The sequence below is a fragment of the Ictalurus punctatus genome, chromosome 9 (genome assembly GCF_001660625.3).
Source record: "Ictalurus punctatus breed USDA103 chromosome 9, Coco_2.0, whole genome shotgun sequence".
In the NCBI taxonomy this organism is placed as follows: domain Eukaryota; kingdom Metazoa; phylum Chordata; class Actinopteri; order Siluriformes; family Ictaluridae; genus Ictalurus; species Ictalurus punctatus.
The window spans coordinates 7,919,417-7,943,621 of NC_030424.2; the positions used below are offsets into that span (position 1 = coordinate 7,919,417).

General features: G+C 39.7%; 1 protein-coding gene across 9 annotated transcripts in view; it reads left to right on the top strand.

The window, feature by feature from the left end:
* heatr5a (HEAT repeat containing 5a) overlaps positions 1-24,205 on the top strand; it is a 93,085-nt gene that overhangs the window by 35,691 nt on the left and 33,189 nt on the right. For all 9 annotated transcript variants that reach the window (XR_001813613.3, XM_047157542.2, XM_017476375.3 and 6 more), the window contains 8 exons: positions 2,402-2,511; positions 8,616-8,779; positions 10,892-11,055; positions 11,610-11,715; positions 17,065-17,255; positions 18,851-19,010; positions 19,233-19,422; positions 23,626-23,795. Coding sequence is in view for 8 of the 9 variants with exons in the window: in XM_047157542.2 (XP_047013498.1) it covers positions 2,402-2,511; positions 8,616-8,779; positions 10,892-11,055; positions 11,610-11,715; positions 17,065-17,255; positions 18,851-19,010; positions 19,233-19,422; positions 23,626-23,795 (1,255 nt within the window). In the remaining variant the exon portion in view is untranslated. The remainder of the gene's footprint in view (positions 1-2,401; positions 2,512-8,615; positions 8,780-10,891; positions 11,056-11,609; positions 11,716-17,064; positions 17,256-18,850; positions 19,011-19,232; positions 19,423-23,625; positions 23,796-24,205) is intronic.

The window sequence follows — 24,205 nt, forward strand, 5'->3', positions numbered from 1 at the left end:
AGTGCTGCCGGCACTGGAGAGCTACAGTTCATTGAGGGAACCATGAATGCTAACATGTACTGTGACATACTGAAGCAGAGCATGATCAGTATGCAGTATTCCAGCACGATAACGACCCCAAACACACCTCCAAGAAGACCACTGCCTTGCTAAAGAAGCTGAGGGTGAAGGTGATGGACTGGCCAAGCATGTCTCCAGACCTAAACCCTATTGAGCATCTGTGGGGCATTCGCAAACCGAAGGTGGAGGAGCACAAGGTCTCTAACATCCACCAGCTCCGTGATGTCATCATGGAGGAGTGGAAGAGGACTCCAGTGGCAACCTGTGAAGCTCTGGTGAGCTCCATGCCCAAGAGGGTTAAGGCAGTGCTGGAAAATAATGGTTGCCACACAAAATATTGACACTTTGGGCCCAATTTGGACATTTTCACTTAGGGGTGTACTCACTTTTGTGAGATACTGTGTGTGTGTGTGTGTGTGTGTGTGTGTGTGTGTGTGTGTTTATATATGTATGTATATGTGTATGTATATGTGTATATATATACAGTGAGGGAAAAAAGTATTTGATCTGATTTTGTACGTTTGCCCACTGACAAAGAAATGATCAGTCTATAATTTTAATGGTAGATTTATTTGAACAGTGAGAGACAGAATAACAACAAAAAAATCCAGAAAAACGCATGTCAAAAATTTTATAAATTGATTTGCATTTTAATGAGGGAAATAAGTATTTGACCCCTCTGCAAAACATGACTTAGTACTTGGTTTAAAAACCCTTGTTGGCAATCACAGAGGTCAGACGTTTCTTGTAGTTGGCCACCAGGTTTGCACACATCTCAGGAGGGATTTTGTCCCACTCCTCTTTGCAGATCTTCTCCAAATCATTAAGGTTTCGAGGCTGACGTTTGGCAACTCGAACCTTCAGCTCCCTCCACAGATTTTCTATGGGATTAAGGTCTGGAGACGGGCTAGGCCACTCCAGGACCTTAATGTGCTTCTTCTTGAGCCACTCCTTTGTTGCCTTGGCCGTGTGTTTTGGGTCATTGTCATGCTGGAATACCCATCCACGACCCATTTTCAATGCCCTGTCTGAGGGAAGGAGGTTTTCACCCAAGATTTGACGGTACATGGCCCCGTCCATCGTCCCTTTGATGCGGTGAAGTTGTCCTGTCCCCTTAGCAGAAAAAAAACCCCAAAGCATAATATTTCCACCTCCATGTTTGACGGTGGGGATGGTGTTCCAGGGGTCATAGGCAGCATTCCTCCTCCTCCAAACACGGCGAGTTGAGTTGATGCCAAAGAACTCCATTTTGGTCTCATCTGACCTCAACACTTTCACCCAGTTGTCCTCTGAATCATTCAGATGTTCATTGGCAAACTTCAGACGGGCATGTATATGTGCTTTCTTGAGCAGCGGACCTTGCGCGCGCTGCAGGATTTCAGTCCTTCACGGCGTAGTGTGTTACCAATTGTTTTCTTGGTGACTATGGTCCCAGCTGCCTTGAGATCATTGACAAGATCCTCCCGTGTAGTTCTGGGCTGATTCCTCACTGTTCTCATGATCATTGCAACTCCACGAGGTGAGATCTTGCATGGAGCCCCAGGCCGAGGGAGATTGACAGTTCTTTTGTGCTTCTTCCATTTGCGAATAATCGCACCAACTGTTGTCCCCTTCTCACTGAGCTGCTTGGCAATGGTCTTGTAGCCCATTCCAGACTTGTGTAGGTCTACAGTCTTGTCCCTGACATCCTTGGAGAGCTCTTTGGTCTTGGCCATGGTGGAGAGTTTGGAATCTGATTGATTGATTGCTTCTGTGGACAGGTGTCTTTTATACAGGTAACAAACTGATATTAGGAGCACTCCCTTTAAGAGTATGCTCCTAATCTCAGCTCGTTACCTGTATAAAAGACACCTGGGAGCCAGAAATCTTTCTGATTGAGAGGGGGTCAAATACTTATTTCCCTCATTAAAATGCAAATCAATTTATAACATTTTTGACATGCGTTTTTCTGGATTTTCTTGTTGTTATTCTGTCTCTCACTGTTCAAATACAACTACCATTAAAATTATAGACTGATCATTTCTTTGTCAGTGGGCAAACATACAAAATCAGCAGGGGATCAAATACTTTTTTCCCTCACTGTATATATATATATGTGTGTGTGTGTGTGTGTGTGTGTGTATATATATATATATATATATATATATATATATATATATATATATATATATATATATATATATATATATATATATATATATATACACACACACACACACACCTCTCTATCAGCCAATTAGCTTTTCAGAAATAACTGTTAAGGAATAATTAATGGGCTATTATTTGATTAAAACTATGGTGTTATAAATTCGATTTTCTTCTTTCTTTCTTTGTAATAAAGGTTGCCTTCTCTAAAGAAATCCTATGGGAAACAGATAAAAAATGCTGTGTATGTTTTCCAAATGAGACTGTATGAAGTCCTTGCACTGTTGCCACCTAAAACCTATGAAGGTAAGCTCTATATGAAAACTGTCCTTGGTTAAATCATAAACTGCTGAATAGTGTACAGAGTGATGTAGCTATGACAAAATTGCTAAAAGTAGTGTTTCTTAACCCTGGCTTCTATGCATCCTCACACATTTTGAGTTTTCCCTCTAACTCACCCAGTTCAGCCTAAGTTCAAGTTTGTTCTTTAGCAGATTAGCTGGATCAGTTTTGGAACAGGCAAAATGTCATAATATATTCCAGAACCAAAATTGAGAAACACCGGGTTCAAGAAACAGTCACATGCTGAAAAAAAAATATTAAAACCTCCTTTAAAAAGTACACCACTATTTAAAGCTGTTTAGGTAGATGGTAGTAATTGCTGTTGTTTTATGTACGGGTTTCTGAGAAAAGTAGTTCCTAGCAGGGTTTAGAGCACAGCCAAACTTTAATGCACCTGGCCTAATTAACATAAAGATATGTACAATTACAAACCTGATGGGATTAAATAAATATGAGTTATATATCATACCAGATACATCTAAAATGTGTGAATTACTGACAAATCTGTTTTTCACTGCACTGGAAGCAAAGTAAAGAAAAAAAGTAAAGACTTGAAGCTACTTCTGTGGTGAATTTAGAATAGAAGCGACAAGTGATAATGCGACACAATATATATTTGCAAAGTTGTTTCTTCACCGATCTGTTCATGAACAACACTGTGTCTAGCTGTCTCCTCACTACAAATACCATTACCAGAATAACTATCAGGTTCGGCAGGGTTACTTTTAAAATGTATTCCATTACAGTTACAAATTACTTCATAAACATGTAATCAGTAACGTAATCCAAGTATCACACTGAATGTACTGTAAACTGATTATTTTTGGATTACTTCAAGGTCACATATGTAAATAAAGTCAAGAGAAAAGCAATATGATCTAAAATTAGAGATGCACCGATGTATCCGACATACGCCGATAGTTTAAAAACATCCGATGATCAGGGGCCGATTATATCCTGTCAATCAAAAGAGGGTGGGAAAACACATCGAATTCATGCTCTGTGTAAAGATGTCTCTTGTGTGGAATCATGACAACTGCAGTTTGTAAGCTCTGTAATCTCTACACAGATAAAAATTTTAAACCGGAAGTAAATTTTATGACGCAGGAGTTTCGACGTCGAGTCAATCCACACACCCCCCCCCCCCCCCCCCCCCCACTGCCCGCTCGCCCTCCCGCTGAATTAAAGGGTCAGTACACCGTTGAAAGATTTAAATGAAGATGATTTGACAAAAAAAGTATATATTGGACAGAAAAATATATATGTAGAGTAGTATATTTCATATCCATTTGATGTCAGTGATGAAGTAGAAATGCTTTTGTTTGTGATGAGTGAATTTGAGACTAACAGGAGGTTTTTTTTGTTTTTTTTTAACAAATCAGTCAATGTTAATATAAATTAATAACATTCAATAAGTTAAGAAATCTTAATTTAATCTTCATAATTTAGTTCACGTGTTAATGTTAATTTGCGTAATGTGTTTTCTGTTAATGAGACCAGTTACTGTGAAACAACTTGCTGAAATGGAGAGAATGAAAGTTTTTATTTGTATTTTTTTCAGAATTCTTTTAAATTAATCATTATTTATTTATAAGAAGGCATAAAAGGCAGAACTATCGGTATTGGTTATCAGTATCGACCGATATCACTGACCGATATCATAATCGGTTATCGGTATCGGCTGAGAAATTTAGTATCGGGGCATCTCTATCTAAAATACTTTTATTTTAGAGTGAATTTTAAGCTTAAAACATGTTCAATGTTTGAATTTGTTTTAATAAAATAAATAAATAAATAAAAGATCCCTGTCCCTGATGCGGGTAACATTACACCACTCAAGCTAGGGTGACCATATTCTGGTATTTCCAAAAAGAGGCCAACTTTTTTTTGGGGTGTGGCTTAATAGTGTTCAAATTAATGTTACTATGAATGCAGACTTTAATACAATGAAAAAGACACACTATTAGCATCACATAATTATATATGAATAAAATGGGTTTCACTCTGCCCACGTTTAAAAACATTTCCTACATTTTTTTCAATGTCCATGGAATAAAATAAAATATCCAGTGCTCTACAGTGCGACCATTTCACTCACATTTATGACTGAAAAGTGCATTTTGCGCCTGTGAAAAAATATTTAGGTGCACCGGTGCAAGTGACTTGTTCAGAGCTGTATAATACAATCGGAATAAAAAGTAGGCTACAGGAACTCCAAAAGGTGCAACAGTTACTTTCGCACTGCTTTTCATCATCTCAGTCAACCGAACAAGTGTGCAAATACTGCAAAGAAGCCATTATGATGACAAGAGTAACACTGTACATCATCTGCTTCAACTCGCCGATCTCACAAACCGCCATCTTTTATTTATCACGCGACTGTGACCTGCTTGTGTAGACATAGCGGCATCGGGCAGAGTAAATTAATAATAATGCTAACACTACAAGGTGAGTGTAATTCAAACTTCTTTATTAAATAATTCCTCTCTAATCATAATCAAGAGTAGCAACTGTTCAGTCTGTAAACATACAGTACACTGCAGCTCTCCCTTCACTCCTTCACCAACTCTAATAGACATCGCATTCACTTCATTTAAACTCAGGGTTGCCAGATATCACCAGAAAAGTCAACTCCAGTTTCCATGTTCTGATTTAATCCCCCAATAAACAATATTATCAGCAGACATGGCAACACTGTACTGGGAAAACTGATCTAAAAGGAAAAACTGATAAACAAAAATAAAAACTGCTAAAATGTAAAGACAGAAAATGTGCTTAGTTATAAATAAATCATTTAATATAAAAGATATTTATAATAAATTCATAAAATATAAATAAAATGAGAAAAGAAATAATGTTTCATTACTATGGGTTGCACTTAATATCAATTTGACATTAATCTTAGTAGGCTATCTCCTTAGAAGGCTATTAGCCTTTTTCCTAATATGGATCATGCTTGTGTTCGTGTACTTTTAATTAGGACTCTTTATTGTTTAAGATATTTAAAAAAATAAATATTTTATGCGTGTTTATCAACACCAAGAGTATTTCTCATTGCTATTATTATAATTCACTTAACAGTCACCATGAGCAGAGAGTTTACATTTAACTGTTTATGACAGACCACCTGATTAAAGCTTAAACAAAAAAATATTGGTATCTGGATCGCTACTGGTCGATCAAAATGACAAGAAACCGGTATGGGTAAATGAACTCACCCAATCACATCCTATATGAGATTATTCAGATATATACACAATATACGAAGAGCAGTTCAAGAACCAGTTCCAACCCAGAACCATGACAGTGGGAAACATCTAATAGTGTAGCTTTAAATATATTTAAGAGGAGCAGACTTCAACGACTGAACATTGAGCTTTTTTGTATTTGTCTGCAAGGTGGATACAGCCTGTAAAATTAACTGAAGATATATATATATATATATATATATATATATATATATATATATATATATATATATATATATATATATATATATATATTTTTTTAGCAGAAGGTAAATTAATTTGTCATGGCTCACACTATGTTCATAAATTCTGTCATAATTGTCAAGCTCAAGTTTTCTCATGCCTACATGTGCGTTATATTGTGGCACATTAACGTTACCATCTCTAAAAAATAAATAAATAAATAAAATTAAAAAAAAATAAAATAAAAACACTTCAACCGTGCTCCTAAGTTTTTGACTCTGCTACTAAATGTTTGTACTTAGGAACAAAAGTGCTCCTAAAAGAAATTGTTAGCATAGAGCCCTGATATCAGATGCCACGAGTGTACCTTCTGCCATTATTCACATATTTGAATGAACATGTAATAGGAAGCAATGTGATAACATGCAATTAAAAATTACCTTATATGGCCATGGGCATTGTTTCAACTCAGGACAGCTCTGTTGTCTATATTGTGTTATTTCAAAAGATTAATTTCTTTGATTTTAAATGGAAAATAAATTGTAATTCTGGTAGTATTCCCTTTTTTTTTTCAAAATGTACCTGTAGTCTGATTACTTTGTTTGTTTATGTAACTGCAACACAGCGGTTCTCAACAAGGGGGGAGAGATCGGAAGTGGGGCGCAAACTGTTTTGAAGAAAAAAAACACAGACAGGGTATCATTTGGGTACTCTGTGTATTTTATTGCTTTTCAAATAGAATGTGCATACATGAAAAACCCTGCGTTCCCTCTTCCTCTGTATTTTGTTTTTGTTGGGGAGAGGCAGAGCTTAGCCTGCCTTTTATCTAGCTATCAGAGCAGACCAGTGTTGCCAACTTAGTGACTTTTCAATAGTGATGTGTCGTCCATGAATGCTTCGTTAATTTTGAATGAATCTTTAATATGACTCGGGAACAACAAGTTGTGACGCGAGAGTGATTCATTGATTTTTGACCGTGCATGCGCTGCAACATCACCATAGGTTCTGTACAGGAAACAGAAATGATTAGTTCATGTCTGGAGTCTTCGGGTTCAAGTCGTTTGTTCTTCTGGTGACCAGGCCATAGGCAATGCACCATGCAATACCGGAAACAGAAATGATTAGTTTATCTGTCCAGTCTTCGGGTTCGAGTCAGTTGTTCATCATGCCACAGCCCCAGTACAGATTGCATTTAGCCTATGGGGCGGTCACGTGATGAACGAACGACTTGAACCCGAAGACTCGAGAGGTGAACTAATCATTTCTGTTTCCGGGGAACGGACATGACAAATGTGATGACGAGAACAACTCTGATCAGGAAGTGAGGTGAACTAACGGACTGTATAGCCTGAAGACCCAGCTAAGCTATTAATTAATCATTTCTGTTTCTCATAATTCTGCCTTGGCTGCATTAGCCTATAGTTTATTTTTTATTCCAAATGTGATCAACGTTTGCGTAAGTACTAGATGTGTTGGGGAATTAACATGCAACATTTTAATTATATTCTGCTGAAATGAACAAAATAACTCGAAAATATTTGTTCATTTTGCTGAACGAGATTGAATGATCCGAACTTTCCATCACTACTTTTCAGACCCCTTTAGCGACTTTTTTTTGTTGTTGTTGCAAAAAAAGCGTCTAGTGACAAAGCTAGCGACTTTTTGGACAAACCTTAGTAACTTTCCAAATGTCACCAGTACTGTCCTGCAAGCGTGAGGTCTTTCTTTCCCGCTGCACTCTCACCTCTCTCTGCATCTGCTCTGTTCAGTGAGTGGCTGAGAGCCGGAGCAGCACATCCCGTTGATTGCAGGGCAGCTGATTGATTTAACAATGTCATGGATAAAAATTTACATAATCTGTATGCAAATGTTTTTAGAATGCACCACGAATGGAATGCAACATGTTTTACATGTAAAATAGTCCACGTTATTACAGCCTAGTTCTCTTGTTCAAAGTAGTTATAGTGTTCAGAAACATTATTGATAATTCATGTTCCATACCTGTCTGTTATATAGTTTTATAAAAGTCAGAAAAGTTGTTTTTAAAAAAGTACAAAAATAAATCTATATCAAAAACAGATTATAGATTAGGTTATATATTGATAGATTTTGATATAGAATAGATAATCAGTATACAAGGTCTCCTCCAATATGGGGTGGGGGCGGGGGTGGGGGGGGCATGCCACATGATAGTGGAGGCTTAGAGGGGCTTTAGTTACAAAAGGTTGAGAACATCTTCTGTAATGGATAATAGTTAGCAGTTTTTTGTATCCTGATTACGTAACACTGTTACATGTATTCCGTTCCTCCCCAAGCCTGGTAACTATAGGCATATTTCTGCTGTAAGACAAGCTTTTCAATTGATTGTCCATTTCATCTTATTATTATAGGCAATAAAAGCTTGTTGTGTCCATTTCATACATTGCCACTTTAAGGCCAGAAGAGGGTATGTGACAGCATCAAACATAATAATAAGTCATAAATTGATTGGTGACTGTAATAAGGAGGTGTGGTCAGGGCATTAATGCAGGGTAAGTGGGCAAAAACAAAATGTAAGTTATTTTTGCAGACTGTGATGTTTTTATATCTCTGGTAGTAATTGCCATACATAACCTTTTTTGGGGTTTGTTGGAACAGAGAGTTTTGACACTGTGTTGAAACAACTGGTGAATGACCTCACGGATCCAGAGAACACAACGTGTGCTGAGGACAGCCTGCTGCGGCCGCTGTGCCACGGACCAGACCTTTCTTTGCTGGGTCCGGCTCTGCCTGACATGGACCAGGACTACATCGAGGAGCAGGTCCACCTCTGACCAATAGCATTGTCAAGCATTATAACAATCATTATACATTTCATATTAATGATTCCCCATTAATTTAGATTAGTGTTCTACAATCCCAGTCTTGGAATACACCTGCACTATGCACATTACTTATATTGTGTGTATGATTACATATTATTATATGAATTTTGTTTGTGTGTGGGTCTACCACAATATATTGGAATTAAATTATGAATATGAGCTCAAATTACAGGTTTAAGTAAATCAACTTTGGTACACTCCTAAAAAGACAGAACACACTGGTAAGCTCAGGGACACCAAAATGACATAAGGACCATGGTAACTGTGGTAGATGACAGAAGAATTCTTTTCCTGTTGAAGAAAAACCCCTTCACAACAGTTGGCCAGATCAAGAACACACTGTAGGAGGTAGGAGAATCTGTGTCCGTCAACAAACAAGAGAAGACCAGAGTAAATACAGAGGGTTAAGCACAAGATGCAAACCATTTGTAGGCCTCAAAAACAGGAACACCAGAATTTGCCAGAAACATCTAAAAAAAATAAATAAAAATAAAAGCCTGGAACAGCATCCTAAGAAAAGATGGTAAGTACGAGAATCTGAGCGACTTTGACGAGGGCAATTGTCACAATTGAATGAAAATCATTGAACCAGCGACAGGGTCATGAATGGCCAAGGTTCAATGCTACACGTTTGGAGTGAAGGCTAGCCTGTCTGGTCCGATCCCACAGAAGAGCTACTATAGAACAAATTACTGAAAAAGCCAACAGTGTGGTAGCAGTGCAGTGCATTAAATCATGCAGATATGTAATTGTGATGAACAGAAAAGCATCTTTTAATGCACAACACATTGAACCTTGAGGTGGATGGGTTACAACAGCAGAAGACCACATTGGGTTCCACTTCTGTCAGCCAATAACAGAAAGCTGAGGCTGCCGTGGGCACAACTGGGCAGTTGAAGACTGGGGGAAAAAAAACATAGCCTGGTCTGATGAATCTCAATTTCTGCTCAGGAACGCAGATGGTAGACTCAGAATTTGGCACCAGCAGCCTGAATCCATGGACCCAACCTTCCTTGTGTGGGGAGTGTTCTTGGTCCGTCAATACTAATCAATCATCGCTTGAATGCCACAGCCTATTTGAGTATTGTTGCTGACCAAGTGCATCCCTTCAATGGCCACAATTTATCTTCTTCTAATGGCTATGATAATGCACCATGTCACGAAGCAAAAGTCGTCTCAAACTGGTTTCATGAACATGACTATGAGTTCAGTGTTCTTCAGTGGCCTTCCCAGTCACTGGATCTGAATCCAATAAAACAACTTTGGGATGTTGTGGAACGGGAGATACACAGCATGAAAGTGCACCTGACAAATCTACAGGAGTTGCAGGCTGTTTTGAGAGCAAAGGGAGCCCCTACCCAGTATTTGTATAGTGTTCTTTGTGTGTGTGTGCACCTTAGTTGACTTTGGTAGATTTTGCTTGCTTGTAGACTTTTTTGTGGATAGGGATGTAAAATTAACTTCCTGCTAGACTGATTATAATGTTTTCACATAGTGATGCAGCACAAAGGTGCAGAATGTCATTTGAAATAAGCTACAGGATTTTGCAGTTTTTAGTGTGGCATTAATTTTTAAAGAACTAAAATTAGTTTTGGCTAAAATTGTGTTTATATTGTTTCACAGGTGCCAGCAACAATGGCCTAGCCATTGCATTTCTAATTTTTGATCCATTACTATGCTTATCTATTTTTTAGACCAAATAAAATTTGACTGTCAGAAAAGGCAGTTCACAGGCAGAAAGGAAAGACGCACATTTTCCTCTTGTAGTGGTTGCTTTTGCTTTGGGCTGACCTTAGGTGAATTTTGACCTGAGAATTTTGGTTTTGTGAGCCAATAGAAAAAAAGAAGACAGGACTGTAGTCTCACAAAATGGAAGAGATTTAATAATTTTAAGAGTTTTGTTATTACAATTATTAAAGAGATTTAATAATTTTTATACTTAATACCTGTAACTATATTCATTGAATGTGTATTATGATGTACTAGAGACTGTTTACGCTTATCGTTCTTATACCTCAAGTTGCAGTTTAACTGTGTGTTCTTCCACAGCTACGTGGAGGCAGGATGGGAGAAGGAACATTAGAGTATGACCCTTTCACCATATGTGAGAAATCTCAGGAGGCACCCACACCCCTTCCCCCAGCTGATGCTCTCACCCTTCAGTCAGTCCAGCTATTTGGAGTAATTTTTTTCCATTTGGCGGTCCATCAGAGGTGAAGTAAATCCACCATTCCATGTTTCCTGAAAATAAATTAACCTGACTGAATTTCCTTGATTTTGTTATCTGTGGTTGCATGTCCTACTTGGCATATTTGTACTCTTGTTAGATCTATGGCTTAATGCCCAGAGTTTGCACTTATATTAAGACAGATAATCTGCAGTGAACTGGTTCAATAGTCCCCTAAGGCAAGCCAAATTTAGCTAATTAAAGTTATCCTAAGCATTTTAGTAGAGTCATGTGCTTCTGTTTGAAACTGCTGCAAGTGGTGGTTACTTTCAGACTGGATAACCCTCATTGTTTTATGTAAATATTATTAGCTGAAAGACATTGAAGATTAGTAAAAGAGTCAAATTTGTCAAATACCTTATAAGTTTAAAAAGAAACATTTGGTTTTAATTCCAGGGACCTGATCACTGACACCCAGTTTATATTTTATTGCAATGGAGATTTTATTAATTTTGGTGAACGTTCAGGCTGGGAGTAGTTTTTGCTTGTGTGTGAGACCGTTGTGCTCCAATACCACTTTGTATCCATTTCCAATCTCAGAGTTCAAATCTTGGAGCAGTTCTGTGAGTGTGTGAAGCAGCTGAAGGGCACACGACAACAGATGGTCCAAATCCATGTAACAGCTGCTTTTTGCAACAGTCTGAAGGTAAACAGACAACCAACATGGAACACCTCCTGGATTTCATTTCACACTCTATATACTCCATTCTTTTCATATTGTTTTCATTAATTTATCTTTTTTTTTGGGTTATATTCCTGAAATGCTACATCAATGTTGATGTGCTATTTTGTTGAACTTCGTTACATTTGATGTCCAGATTTTTAGACATTGGTGAAAAATTGTGAGGCAAAACTTAATTATGCAAAAGACAAAGTTGCATTTGCTCAATATCTGATTTGTCCCTTAGTGCAATGTACATGTCCACTTAATGTCATCTCTATACTGGATTAACTGTCATTCTGTAGATGCACTATTTGGCCAAAGGTACGTGCGCCTTCCCCAAACTTGTACCACAAAGTTGGAGGCACAGGATTATCTATAATGTCTTTGTATGCTGTAGCATTATGATTTCCCTACACTGTAACTAAGGGATCTACTCCAAACCTGAACCAGCAATGCCTCTAAGCACAAAGCGAAGTCCATAAAGACATGGTTGGTCCTGAAGCGCTCAAGTGGCCTGCACAGAGCCCTGGCCTCAACCCCACTGAATACTTTTGGGATAAATTGGAGCAGCGACTGCACATCAGGCCTCCTCGCCCAACATCAGTGCCTGACCAAATTAATGCTCTTGCGGCTGAATGGCCAAAACCCCACAGCAACATTCCAAAATCTAGTAAAAAGCCTTCCCAGTAGATTGGAGGGTGTTATAGCAACAAAGAGCTGCAAACTCCACAAAATCCAAGTGGAGTACAAATAGAAATGTTTTAGGGAAACAACTTTACAATCATCTTGTTGCATAAGTGAGCACATCACCGATTCTTTGTTAAAGCAACTTTTGTTTGTAATACAGCACTCGGTCTTCTTGGGTAAGAGTCTACCAACTTGGTACATGTTGATTTAGTTATTTTATTACTCTTACAAAAATACTTCTCGCAAAATGTTCCATATCTATCAAATTGCATGAGGATCTCCTGTGCAGAGCCCTCTTCTAGTCTTTCCACAGGTTTTTTATTGGATTTTGCTTTGGGTTGTTATCATGCTGAAAGGTGAAAATTTTCTTCATTTTCAGTTGTCTAACAGAGCCCTGCTGGTATTGTGAAAAGTAGATTGGTATTTGGGGCTATCCATGTTTGCCCTTATTTTGGATAAAGCCCCTCTCCCAGCTGAAGAGAAGAAGCCCCATAGCATGATGCTGCGACTACCATGCTTGACCATGGGTATGGTTATCTTTGGGTGATGAATCTTGTTTTTGCACGAAACGTATCTTTTATAATTATGCCTTTGGTCTCATCACATCAGAACACATTTTGCCACATTTTTGATTGTATTGTAGCACCTTGTAGCAGTGGCAGACAAAAGACCGAGACGGTGGTTAACAACCCTTACCGGGGCTCCTTTTGTCCGTGCTGTCCTTTTATACTCCTCAGTTGACTTGAGGAGGGTGAGCAGCCACAGAATTGGCAAGCTGTGCTTCATTCCTGGACTCCACCTCTGAGCCATGTGCTTCGCTGCCATCCACAACACCCTTGTGGCAGCAGCTCGAACAGCGTGTGGACTGGTGGCCTGCCATCACAGTGCTGCCTTTGTGAGAAACCATCTGCATTGCCATGGTGGACCCCCGCTTGATCTTGCACCTGGAACAAGAAGTCCTGCAATGGGAGAAACCACTGGGTAATATTGGCATTGGTTTAGCTTTAGCTTTTGCCACCCATTGTAATGGACCATGGGTGAAATGTCTGCCTGAGAGGTAGTACTCAATGGCCCACTTTTTTTTTTTTGGGGGGGGGGGGGGGGGGGGAGTCTGGGTTCCTTAGCACTCTCAAGCTTATGAGCACTTGCTTTAGAGTTTGGAGTGTGCCTCAGTCAGCCCCTGATGGCACTAAAGTGGGTTTGCATTTAGTCCCTCCCTTCAGAGCTTTCTTAAGACTTCTCACAAATGGAATAAGTGATCTGATTATGTGTGAGTAAATGATGTCATCCAAGTATGCTGCTGCAAATTGTCAGTGTGTTTGCAGTACAAGATCCATGAGACTTTGGAATATCACAGGTGCTCCATGGAGCCTGAAGGGGAGACCCCGTACTGCCAGTGGCCACTGGAGGTGTGAAATGCAATTTTGGACTTTGCTTCTGCAGTCAGGGCCACCTGCCAGTATCCCTTTGTGAGTTTGAGGTTGGAAATGAAGCAGGCTCTCCCCAGACACTCCACCAAGTCATCCACTTGAGGAAGGGGGTAGCTGTCAAACTCGTACTTAGTTATTTCTGGCGGATTTGGCTCAGGTGCTAGAGTGGATTGTCCACTTTCGTAGGGTTGACAGTTTGATTCCTGGCCCACGTGACTCCACGTGCCGAAGTGTCCTTGGGCAAGTTGCTCCCAATGGCAAGCTAGCGCCTTGCATGGCAGCTCTGCTACCATTGATGTGAGAGTGTGTGTGTATGAATGGGTGAATGAGACACAGTGCAATGCACTTTGTAGAACCTCTAAAGTTAAAAAAGCGCTATATAAGTGCAGATGATTTACCATTTAATTTTCAGAAGTCATTGCAGACCTTTAGGCTTGGCTTGGGTACCACTACAGTGAGGCTGAACCAGGGGCTTGTGGATTCTTCAATAATTCCATCCAATTCCGTAGCATCTTGCCCACTTCCTCCTCAATAGCCTTGCAGCGGGCCTCTGGGACTGGGTATGGCCACTGCTGAATCGCCACTCTTAATGTCTTGATTTATCAGTTGTGTGAGCCCTGGCCCCTTCAAGAACACGTCCGCAATCTGGTCCAGCAATTCCCCTAGATCTTGCCACTGTGAGGGGATAGGTCTTCCCTCTTTTGTACCAGCACATGCCTGAGTGGTTCTGGGGAGACAACAGCAAAAGCTGAGAGCACAGGGACAGCTTCATTTTATTTTTTTAATCAAGGGAACATGATACAGCTGGGTGTATTTTCACTTACCTAGCTGTTGCAGATGTTATTTATTATATATGTAACAGAAGGTGCATCCAGATTCTAGGCTGGAACTCACATGGTTGGGCGGGCTGATAAGATATTTGTTGTTATTTGCTTGAACTTCCTCCATGTGTTTTCTCATGATGGGAGATCCTCCATGTATTGTCTCATGATTGGGAGCAGGATGTGGGGGGGCAGGTGCACTCACTTTTATGGTTTCTCACCTAGACCCCCACCTGTGCACACTTGAACTGCCAGGCTCTTGCATGGCTGAATAGCCCAGGGTAGGACTGTGGAGTGGGCCAAGGCAATTGTGCTCTGTAAATCTAGTAAGTACAGGTGGGCCTTCCAGCCTGAGACTGATGGTGAGTGTGTGTGTGTGGACTGCACACCCAGCTTAGTATCCAAGGTCATTTTTTTAACCATTATTTTTGGGGTTGTTGGAGGATTGCATGCGGACTGCTTTGCACTCCTCGGCTTGTAGCAACCTGACAAACTTGTCCATTGCTACCTGCTCAGTTACCTCACCAGCTGTCACCTTTTGGTAGTATGCAGAAGGGTGTCCATTTTGTTTCTGGGGTGAGCCCCCTGACTTGTAGCCCCATTTGTGGAACTCTGCTGCCGCATCGGTGGGAGACAGGTCGCAGCGTGCCAGGAGTTCTGCCTTCACCTTGTCATAGTTCATGGACTTGGTGGGCGTGAGTGCATAATATGCCTCTCCAGATAAAAGAGCCACTATTACCTGGGCCAATTCTAATTTTGGCCATCTTGTACAGTTAGCAATCCATTGAAATATGTGCAAATAGGCCTCGATGTTGTCATCATCAATTTGGTAAAGCGACTGTGAGGGTCCTAGCAGGGATCACGGAAGGGGGTTGCTACCGCCACCCCAAGCTACGTTCTGTGACTAGGCTGAGCCCTCATGCCAGCTCCTGTGTGACTTTCTGCTGCTGCAGGTTGGGTTCAAGTAGGTGTTTGGAGCATTGGGTCCATGTGGAGGGTCTGGTCAGGGTCTCTGTTCATGCCCACCTTCTCCACCAGTGCAGCAGCAATCAGAACACAGATACTCAGAGACAGAGACGGCAGTTAGTAACCCTCAGCAGGGCTCCTTTTGTTTACAAGTTGTGGGAAAGGCAGAGGGGAGTGAGGAGGAAATGACTGGGAGGCTGGTGTTGTCACTGGGCTGTGGGCATCTTTTTTGGAGGTGGCAGCACTGTGGTCAGACAAGGGCCAAGTGGAGAAGCACAGGCCAGAGGCAGAGCACAGCAGGAAGAAACTAGGAGCTCTTTGGGGTGGCTTGAGTCAAGCCCCACCCCACCTTGGTATGGCAGCAGATGGAGAGTGTTGTTGTCTTCTGAATCTGTGAACAAAACCTATAAGAGAGTCAGCATTAATACTACGCTTGCAGCCAAGTTCTCCTGGTCGACACCATCCTTTTATACTCTCCAGTTGATTCAAGGAGGGTGAGCAGCTGCGGGGATTAGTGAGCGCCAGCCATGCTTTACTCCTGCACTCCGCCCCCGAGCCATGTGCTTCTCTGCCATCCACAGCACCAGGTACATGTGGTGGTTTTGGTGTGTGGTGTGGCAGCCTGCCATCACAGTATGTTTTGCCAAAATATGTATGTTTTAGCTTCTGTCCAGCCACCCTATCCCATCACCCACCTTTAATGGCACCTTTAATGTTCCTCTAGGTCTCTTGGAGGCTTTTATGATGTATTTATTTATTTTGACTTTAAGTTTTGTAGTTTCATCAGTTTCAGAGGGATCTCTTGTTCTTGGTAATGTCACTGTCTTGCACATTTTCTTCACTTTCCCAGTGTTCCATGCTACATGTAGTGTTTTGTAAATTCTTTAATACCCCTCTCCTGATTGATATCTTTTGACAATAAAATCCTGTACATGCTTTGTAAGCTCTTTACAGACACTGCTTCAACAGTGGGATGAAAACAAGAGTGTGTCAAGTATCTTTTGGGATTAATATTTGGGGTTAATCAGAATCATTTCATTGAAGACAGATGTATGATAATTACTTTTGAACATGAGTTTGAATGTGATTTGATTGATTCTAAGCACATTCACATGCCCCATTATAGAAGGGCGTGCACACCTATACAATCAGGTTATTGTAAGCTTTTTCTTTTTTTCCATAAATGTTTCTATTTTTTTAACTTGAATTTTGTTGGTTGCTATATCACATTAAATATAGAAAAGTATCTGACATTTATCTTTGTTTTATTTTTTACATCACAAAACCTGCCATTTCAACTCTGGTGTGTAAACTTTTTATTTCCACTGTAGTTGTGCTTGTAGGTCAGAATTTGGTTAGATATTGTGATACATTATTAATTTTACCTTGTTAGTGTATGTAAACTCTGTTTGTCTGTCTCTCTCCAGTGTTTGGCATTGGGTCATGTAAAACTTGGTCCAGAGGAGGTGCAGAAGCCCGCACTCTCTATCCTATTGGGAGCGCTGGAGAGCTCTAACCCTCTACTTCGCTGTGTAGCTGCTGAGGGTTTCGCCCGATTCGCACAGGTTCTCAGTGACCACAGTGTAACAGTCTCCCTCAGCCTGATGAGCTTTGATAAGTGAGTGTTGTGGAATACTCAGGTTCTTGTTACATTTCTCAATGTACCATTTTCTTCAAATCTCTAGAACAGCTCGACTTCTCAGAATCTCTAAAGATACAAGGAAGACATGCATCAAGACTCTTCTCTGTACTAGCTTCCAGGTGGTGGAATGATCTTCACCTTGCTGTCTGAACAGCTGAGTCACAAGTGGTCTTAACTGAAGACCTGTCTCTTCACCAACCACTTAAATGAGCACAAATTTAATTAACAAAAAAGGGATCCCTTGTGTTGATGCTGTACTAACTCCTTTCTCACAGGGTTTTGGCATGATTGTGTTCTTAGACACTGTCTTATTTGTACTAGCATTTCATGGAAATAGCAAAGTGCTTCTGTATGTTGCTCCAGATAAAGGCATAAGCCATATTCTGTAAATGTTACATGTAACTTGGGGGTGGGCACTATAATGAACATAGATAGTGAATGATTAAAATGATTAAAAAAAGAGAGATTGTGTGTATCAGGATACTATCGTGACACATTTTGTCAGTTGCGCTGAAAAACGCTCAGAGCATCCCAAGTTGTTTTTGAACCAGACTTCACTTTTTGTTACTTCAGCTTGAGCACTCCTGGCCAGATACACAAACAAACAAATAATAACCAAGAGTAGGCAGTTCCTTAGATTATTCTTCCTCCTTGTTTTGCAACACCTTAAAATTAACATTTGTTATAAACAGTGCTGAACTAAACAAATTTGTTTGAAAAAGCACTCCTTATGAGAAAACAAGTAAGTGCTGGAAAGACATCACTTGTGCTGTAATAGTTTACCTAGCCAAGGATATAATACCCATTAAAATGGTCAGTAGTTGATCCTCGTTACGACTTGGCGAGTCAGACATATTTTTCTAAAACCCCCATTCCTTGGCTGTATGCAGAATCTGATAGAACTGAAAAAGCCAAAACAATGGAACAGAAATTGCCCATTTAAAAAATGTTTAAAAAAATGTAAAACCAGCTCAGCTAATGTATTTAAACATATCGCATGTCAATCACTACTCCATTTATTGCACTTTTAACTTATGAAGACATCAGTAGAGTTGATGTACTTTTTATTTAACATATTTAAAATTTAAAATTGGTTTGAAAAGGTATTTTGTCCTACTTTGTTTCTGTTACTCTTTTTCTTTGAGATTATATTTCCTTGAAAAGGTGTATTTTCAATGTGTATATTTGCACCTCTGCATGTAACAGCATGCATATATTAGTTTTCTATGTAATATTTCTCTCTGAATATAGAATAAATGCACGTTCATGCTGTACTTGTGCTTGTGCACCATTTAGGATGTTTTTCAGCCTTCTACATGGCTAACAGTCTTGTAGAGTAGTAAGTCATAGTGAAAGAACTTGTGATAATCTCATATTTACAATATTGAAATAATGACATTTTCCAACTAGTCTAAGGGTATCTTGAATTCTCAGATGTTACTCCAGTTGCCTTTTGTACATTAGAGTTTTAAAAATTATCTTTATGACTAATGAAAATCTATATACCCATATTTGTTAGATTTCTGGACCAGTAAAGAAGCCATTTAATGGTAAGATGTTTATTTCTTCAGACTGAAGGCAGCAAGGGAGGCTGTCTTGCGGACCGGACATGCCCTGTTGCTGGGGGCACTCTATCGCTACCAGGGAGGCATTAGTTCAGCCAAACACCTCAGTGCTTGTGTAGGGGTTCTTTTCACACTCTCACAGGACGGCAGCTCACCAGAGGTCCAGGTGAGACAGACCTCCATTTTTAGTCTGATAGAATTTTTATTTATTAGTGTTTTTTTTTGTAAGATGTCTTGGACTGGCAGTTTGTATTCAGAAGTGCCCTTTTGCATATTGCGGTCTAAAATATTTACCAGTTCACACTTCACTTACTGTCAAGTGTGATGTCGCATTCATTAGTGGAGTCTTTGGCACTTAAAATATGTACTGTTTGTGTGTGTGTGGCAGATGTGCTCTCTCCATTCTTTGGCCATGGTAGTGGACCAGGCTGGACCTCTGTACCATAGTCACATGGAGGCCAGCTTGACTCTAATTTTGCATTTGCTTCTCACCACACCACACACTCATGTGGAGGTGCAGCAGAGTCTGGGGCGCTGCCTCAGTGCGCTCATCACATCACTGGGTCCTGACCTGCAAGGTACAGACACCCGTGTCAACTGAACCTCCCCATGTCTCTTTTTCTCTGTCTGATTTTTTTCTGTAAGTAAAATCACAGATTTATATTAATGCACTCATTCTAATATGTAATTGTTTTTATAGTAACTGCTAATTCACAGAGATTTGTATGGTGGATCATTTACATAATTTACAGTGGGTTCTATCCGCGAGGCTCCAAAATTATGAACTCACATAAACTTGCGGAACAATTTACCACCAAAGACTGCTCCTCAGTCTGTAAAGGTCTCCAAAATATCACCAATAAAAAATAAAATAAAAAGCACTGAACATTTCTGTTGCCAAATTGAAAAATAATGGACTAATTATCAAGCTGCTGGACCTGTTACTTCATAACTCCCTCTACCACTCCAGAATTGCCCCACCACTCATTACCACAAAGGAGGTCTGCAAACATTTTAAGATCAAAATATCAGGATAACCGCTGGCCCAGATCTTACCACCTCCTCCGTGATCAAGCACAGTGCAAAGCAAGTAGCACCTGTGTTCAGACATTTTAATCAGTCTTTGGAATTGTGCACTGCTTGGTTCTCCTACAGTCCCAAAAGGTCAGTCAGACGCCTACACTTCATCCACCAGCATCCATACACCCCTGGCACATATGTGAGTGTACTGTTCTTTGACTTCAGCTCAGAGCTACTGGACAAGAAACTCAGACAATTCAATTTGCTAAACTGTATCTGCCTCTGGATCATGGAGTTTTTGATAAACAATTTTACGTTGGACTCCACAACCCCCAGCACTGTTGCACGTCAGGGATGTGTGCTCTTCCCCCACTATTCTCCCTATTCACCAAGGATTGCACACACATATGTAGATCTGATGTCCAATAATAATAAGGACATACAGAGGGGGGAATAAGTATTGGACGTGTCGACATTTTATTCCAGTAAATATATTTCCAATGAGGCTATTCACATGAAATCTTCACCAGACATCAGTATTAACTCAGGAAATCTGGAAATATAAAGAATTCACAAGATTAAAGTCCATAAATAAAGTTATGTGTAATAAGATGGAATGACACAGGAAAAAAGTATTGAACATGCTAAGAAAAGGCAGTTCTCTAAGGCAAGGAACCAGCTATACCCCCTATCTGTGCAAATTAATATCACCTGGGTTAGTAAACTGATGTTCTATAAAAAAGGCTTTTCGTTACCAAGGTGTCACACATCTCATGATGGGTAAAAGCAAAGCACTCTCCCAAGTCCTTCGCAACCTTATTCTTGCAAAACATATTGATGGAATCAGATACAACTTCTGAATCCTTCAGTAAGCACCACTGGGGCCATTATCCACAAAACATCACTCCGTCATCAACCCGGCCAAGCATAGGAGCTCCTCGCAGAATTTCTGACCAGGGAGTCAGAAGAGTAGCCCAAGGGCCAAGGACGACTCAGAAAGAGCTCCAGAAACACTTAGGGGCAGCAGGTGCCATCGTCACAGAGAAAACAATAGGCAATGCACTCCACTCCTCACGCTCACCCCGCAAGACTCCATTACTAAAGAAAAGGCATGTTGAAGCTTGTTTAAAGTTTGCTACAATTCATTTGGACAAGCCTACGAAATACTGGGAGAGTGTAGTCTAGACAGATGAGTGCAAAATTTAACTTTTTGTCTGTCATACTACACACCATGTTTGTAGAAGAAATGGCACTGCACATCACCCTTAAAACACTATACAAATGGTATATACAACCAAAAGTTTTGAGGTGGAAGCATCATGGTGTGGGGCTGTTTCTCATCACATGGTACTGGCAGACTTCATATAATTGAAGGAATGATGAATGGAGCCCTTTACCAGGAAATTTTTAGGAAGAATCTGCTGCCATCCACCAGGATGATGAAGATGAGACATGGGTGGACCTTCCAGCAGAACAACGATCCAAAGCATACAGCAAATGAAACTCTCAATTGGTTTCAGAGGAGAAAAAAAAAACAAGGTGTTAGAATGGCCCAGTCAATCACCTGACTTGAATCCAATTGAACAAGATTTAAAGAATGGGCCAAAATCACACCTGAATACTGCAGCCGATTAATTTCTTCTTACAGGAAGCATCTTGAAGCTGTCATTACAAACAAAGGCTTCTCCACTAAGTATTAAATAAATCTCAGCTATCATTGAGGCCATCTTGACATCATTGACAGCACCATCATCGTTTGGTTTGGTCACAGCTCCATTGACAGCTCCATCATTGTTTCGTTTGGTGCTGCTTCTGCTCAGGCCAAAAGAAAGCTGCAGTGCGTCACTGCTCTTCAGAAAAGATAAAATATCACAGTGCAGATGGAAAATTACCTGAATTACCTGGGGTTGACATATAAAACGCTGTAGTTCCTACATGATTCACCTGATTTGTATGTAAATACCCTTAAATTAAAACTGAAAGTCATATTAATATTTTAATTTCAAGTACAATTTACTGTGGTAGACAGGTAAAATAATTAGCTTTGTCAATGTCTAAACATTTATGGACCTGACTTTACATCTCTGTTCAGTTTGAAAGCAGAGTTCTACATAGAGTTCCTTGGACTTCATGGTTTTTGATCTGACACAGTGAATTGTGGGACTTTATGCACACATGTGTATGCTATTCTAAATCATGTCCAATCAGTTGAATTTGACACAGGTGGACTCCCATCATGGCCTACAGACATCTCAAGGTAAACAAAGTAAACAGAATGCACCCAAGCTCAGTTTGGAGTGCCATATCCAAGGATCTGCATAGTTATCTATACAAGATCATTTAGTTTTTGATTTTTAATAAATTTGCAAGAATTTATTAAAACATGTTTTTCTTCATCATTATAGATTATTCCATGTAGATAAATGGCAGAAAAGTAGAATTTGACACCAACAGCAACAATGGGGATGTTTCCAACGCCAGCAAGTCTAGTCCTTCGTGTTACAAATTTGTATGTCTGAAATGCCCTTAAAATATACTTCAAGCAGGACGGAAGTGATTGAAGAAAAACTGTTTGACATTTGACCTTGTGGTGACCTTGGCCCTCTCTGGATCAATTCCAAATCTAATCAGTTCATCTGGTTACATTGATAATTCCAAATAAATCCTACGAACATTCAACTGTTCTTCACTAAAGAGAGTTTCGGATGGATGGACAGATGGCAAATAAGCAACCAGCAAACATAATGCCTCAACCACCTAGTGACAAAGGGATAAAAAGTCAATTTAACCCATTTTAAATTAAGTCTATAACACAATAAAATGTGCAAAATCTGAGGTGGTTGGAGTACTTTCTGAGCCCACTGTTAGACTGGTAATAAATGTGCTGTTATTTAACAAAGCAAAGCATATAATTTGATTTGATGTTTTCTATAAGGAGATGTTTATGGAAGGACTCTCAGGTGTCAGGACTGGGTAACGCTAAGTAATTTTCCACTGTGGAAGAAGTGTACACAACCTCTTTAAGACAGCAGACTTGGTACTTTCCAGTTTCTCTGTAAAGACAAAACAAGCTCTGTTTTTTTGTCTTATGAAAAAAAAGCTGAAAAAGAGTGAGGCTGGTGAGCAGACGACTGTTTAAAGCTTTATGACGACTGGAATAAACTCGTTTTTCAGATGGTCCACTGTAGTTAATTAACTGTAAATGTTTGGGTGGTAACAGTAATTCAGCGTCAAGTCAGGCCACATCACACCACACTGTTATTGGTTATTTTTCAGTATCGCATGCCTCCAAGTATTTTGTTCCTTACATACTTGAGTATATTTATACTAAAGGCAAGTGGAAATATACTTGCATCAGTGCTCCTAAGAAGTAGTTCAGAATCACAAAAAGTATAATCAAGTAACTTGGCAATTTAACAAATTTCACTAGATTTTCACCAGAATTTTTTATGAATTAAATGATTCATCGACAATAAAAATACATATTAACAGTTTTTCAGAATCCAAATTGTTGTTCATCCATCTGGCAACATTCATTATTCATCTATGATTAATTCTGAAAAAAACAACATTTTAACAGACATTCAGACTGAGTTGTACACATGGATACCCTTAATATTGAAGTTACCAGAACTCACCCATTTGCCAGTGCGTACCTTAACCTGGATACTCTAGACTTAACTAAAACATAACTAAAAACTTCTCATAAGCTTTCACATCAGATATGTTCATACGCATGTGGTGTTCTTTGTTGTGTACAGGTGAGGGTGTGGGTATGTGTGCAGTGAGGAGCTTGTGTTTGCTGGCCTGTGCTATAATGCAGGACAGTACAGACTGCCTGGTGCAGGCTCAGGCCATTGCATGCCTCCAACACTTGCATATGTTCTCACCCCGGCACATCGACCTGGCCAGTCTGGTACCCAGCCTCTGTGTGAGTATTAAGACACATACACTCTTAATTATGGGATTCAAAATTAGAACCAGATTTAGATGAAGGTCTTGATTTCTTTCGATTTTATTTTCTAAAAGGAATTTTAGGCTGACTCTGGCATCTCCTGTTGGGCCACAAGTTAGACCAGAATACAAACCTACTACAGTAACACTTAGCAGAGAGACTAGATTTAGGATTTTATGGAAATTTCCAGAAAATTTTCTGGTGTCTTCATGATGTATGCATGGTTGCCACACTAAAAATTCTCTGTGTACTACACACAATGTATTTTAATAATGATTGATTGTTTTGTTCTCTATTATAAACAACTTTAGTGCTTGTGGCTGTCTAAGTTGTGCATGATCGTTACTAGCTTTGCTTCTCTGACACGTAGTTTTAAATGTTGTCTA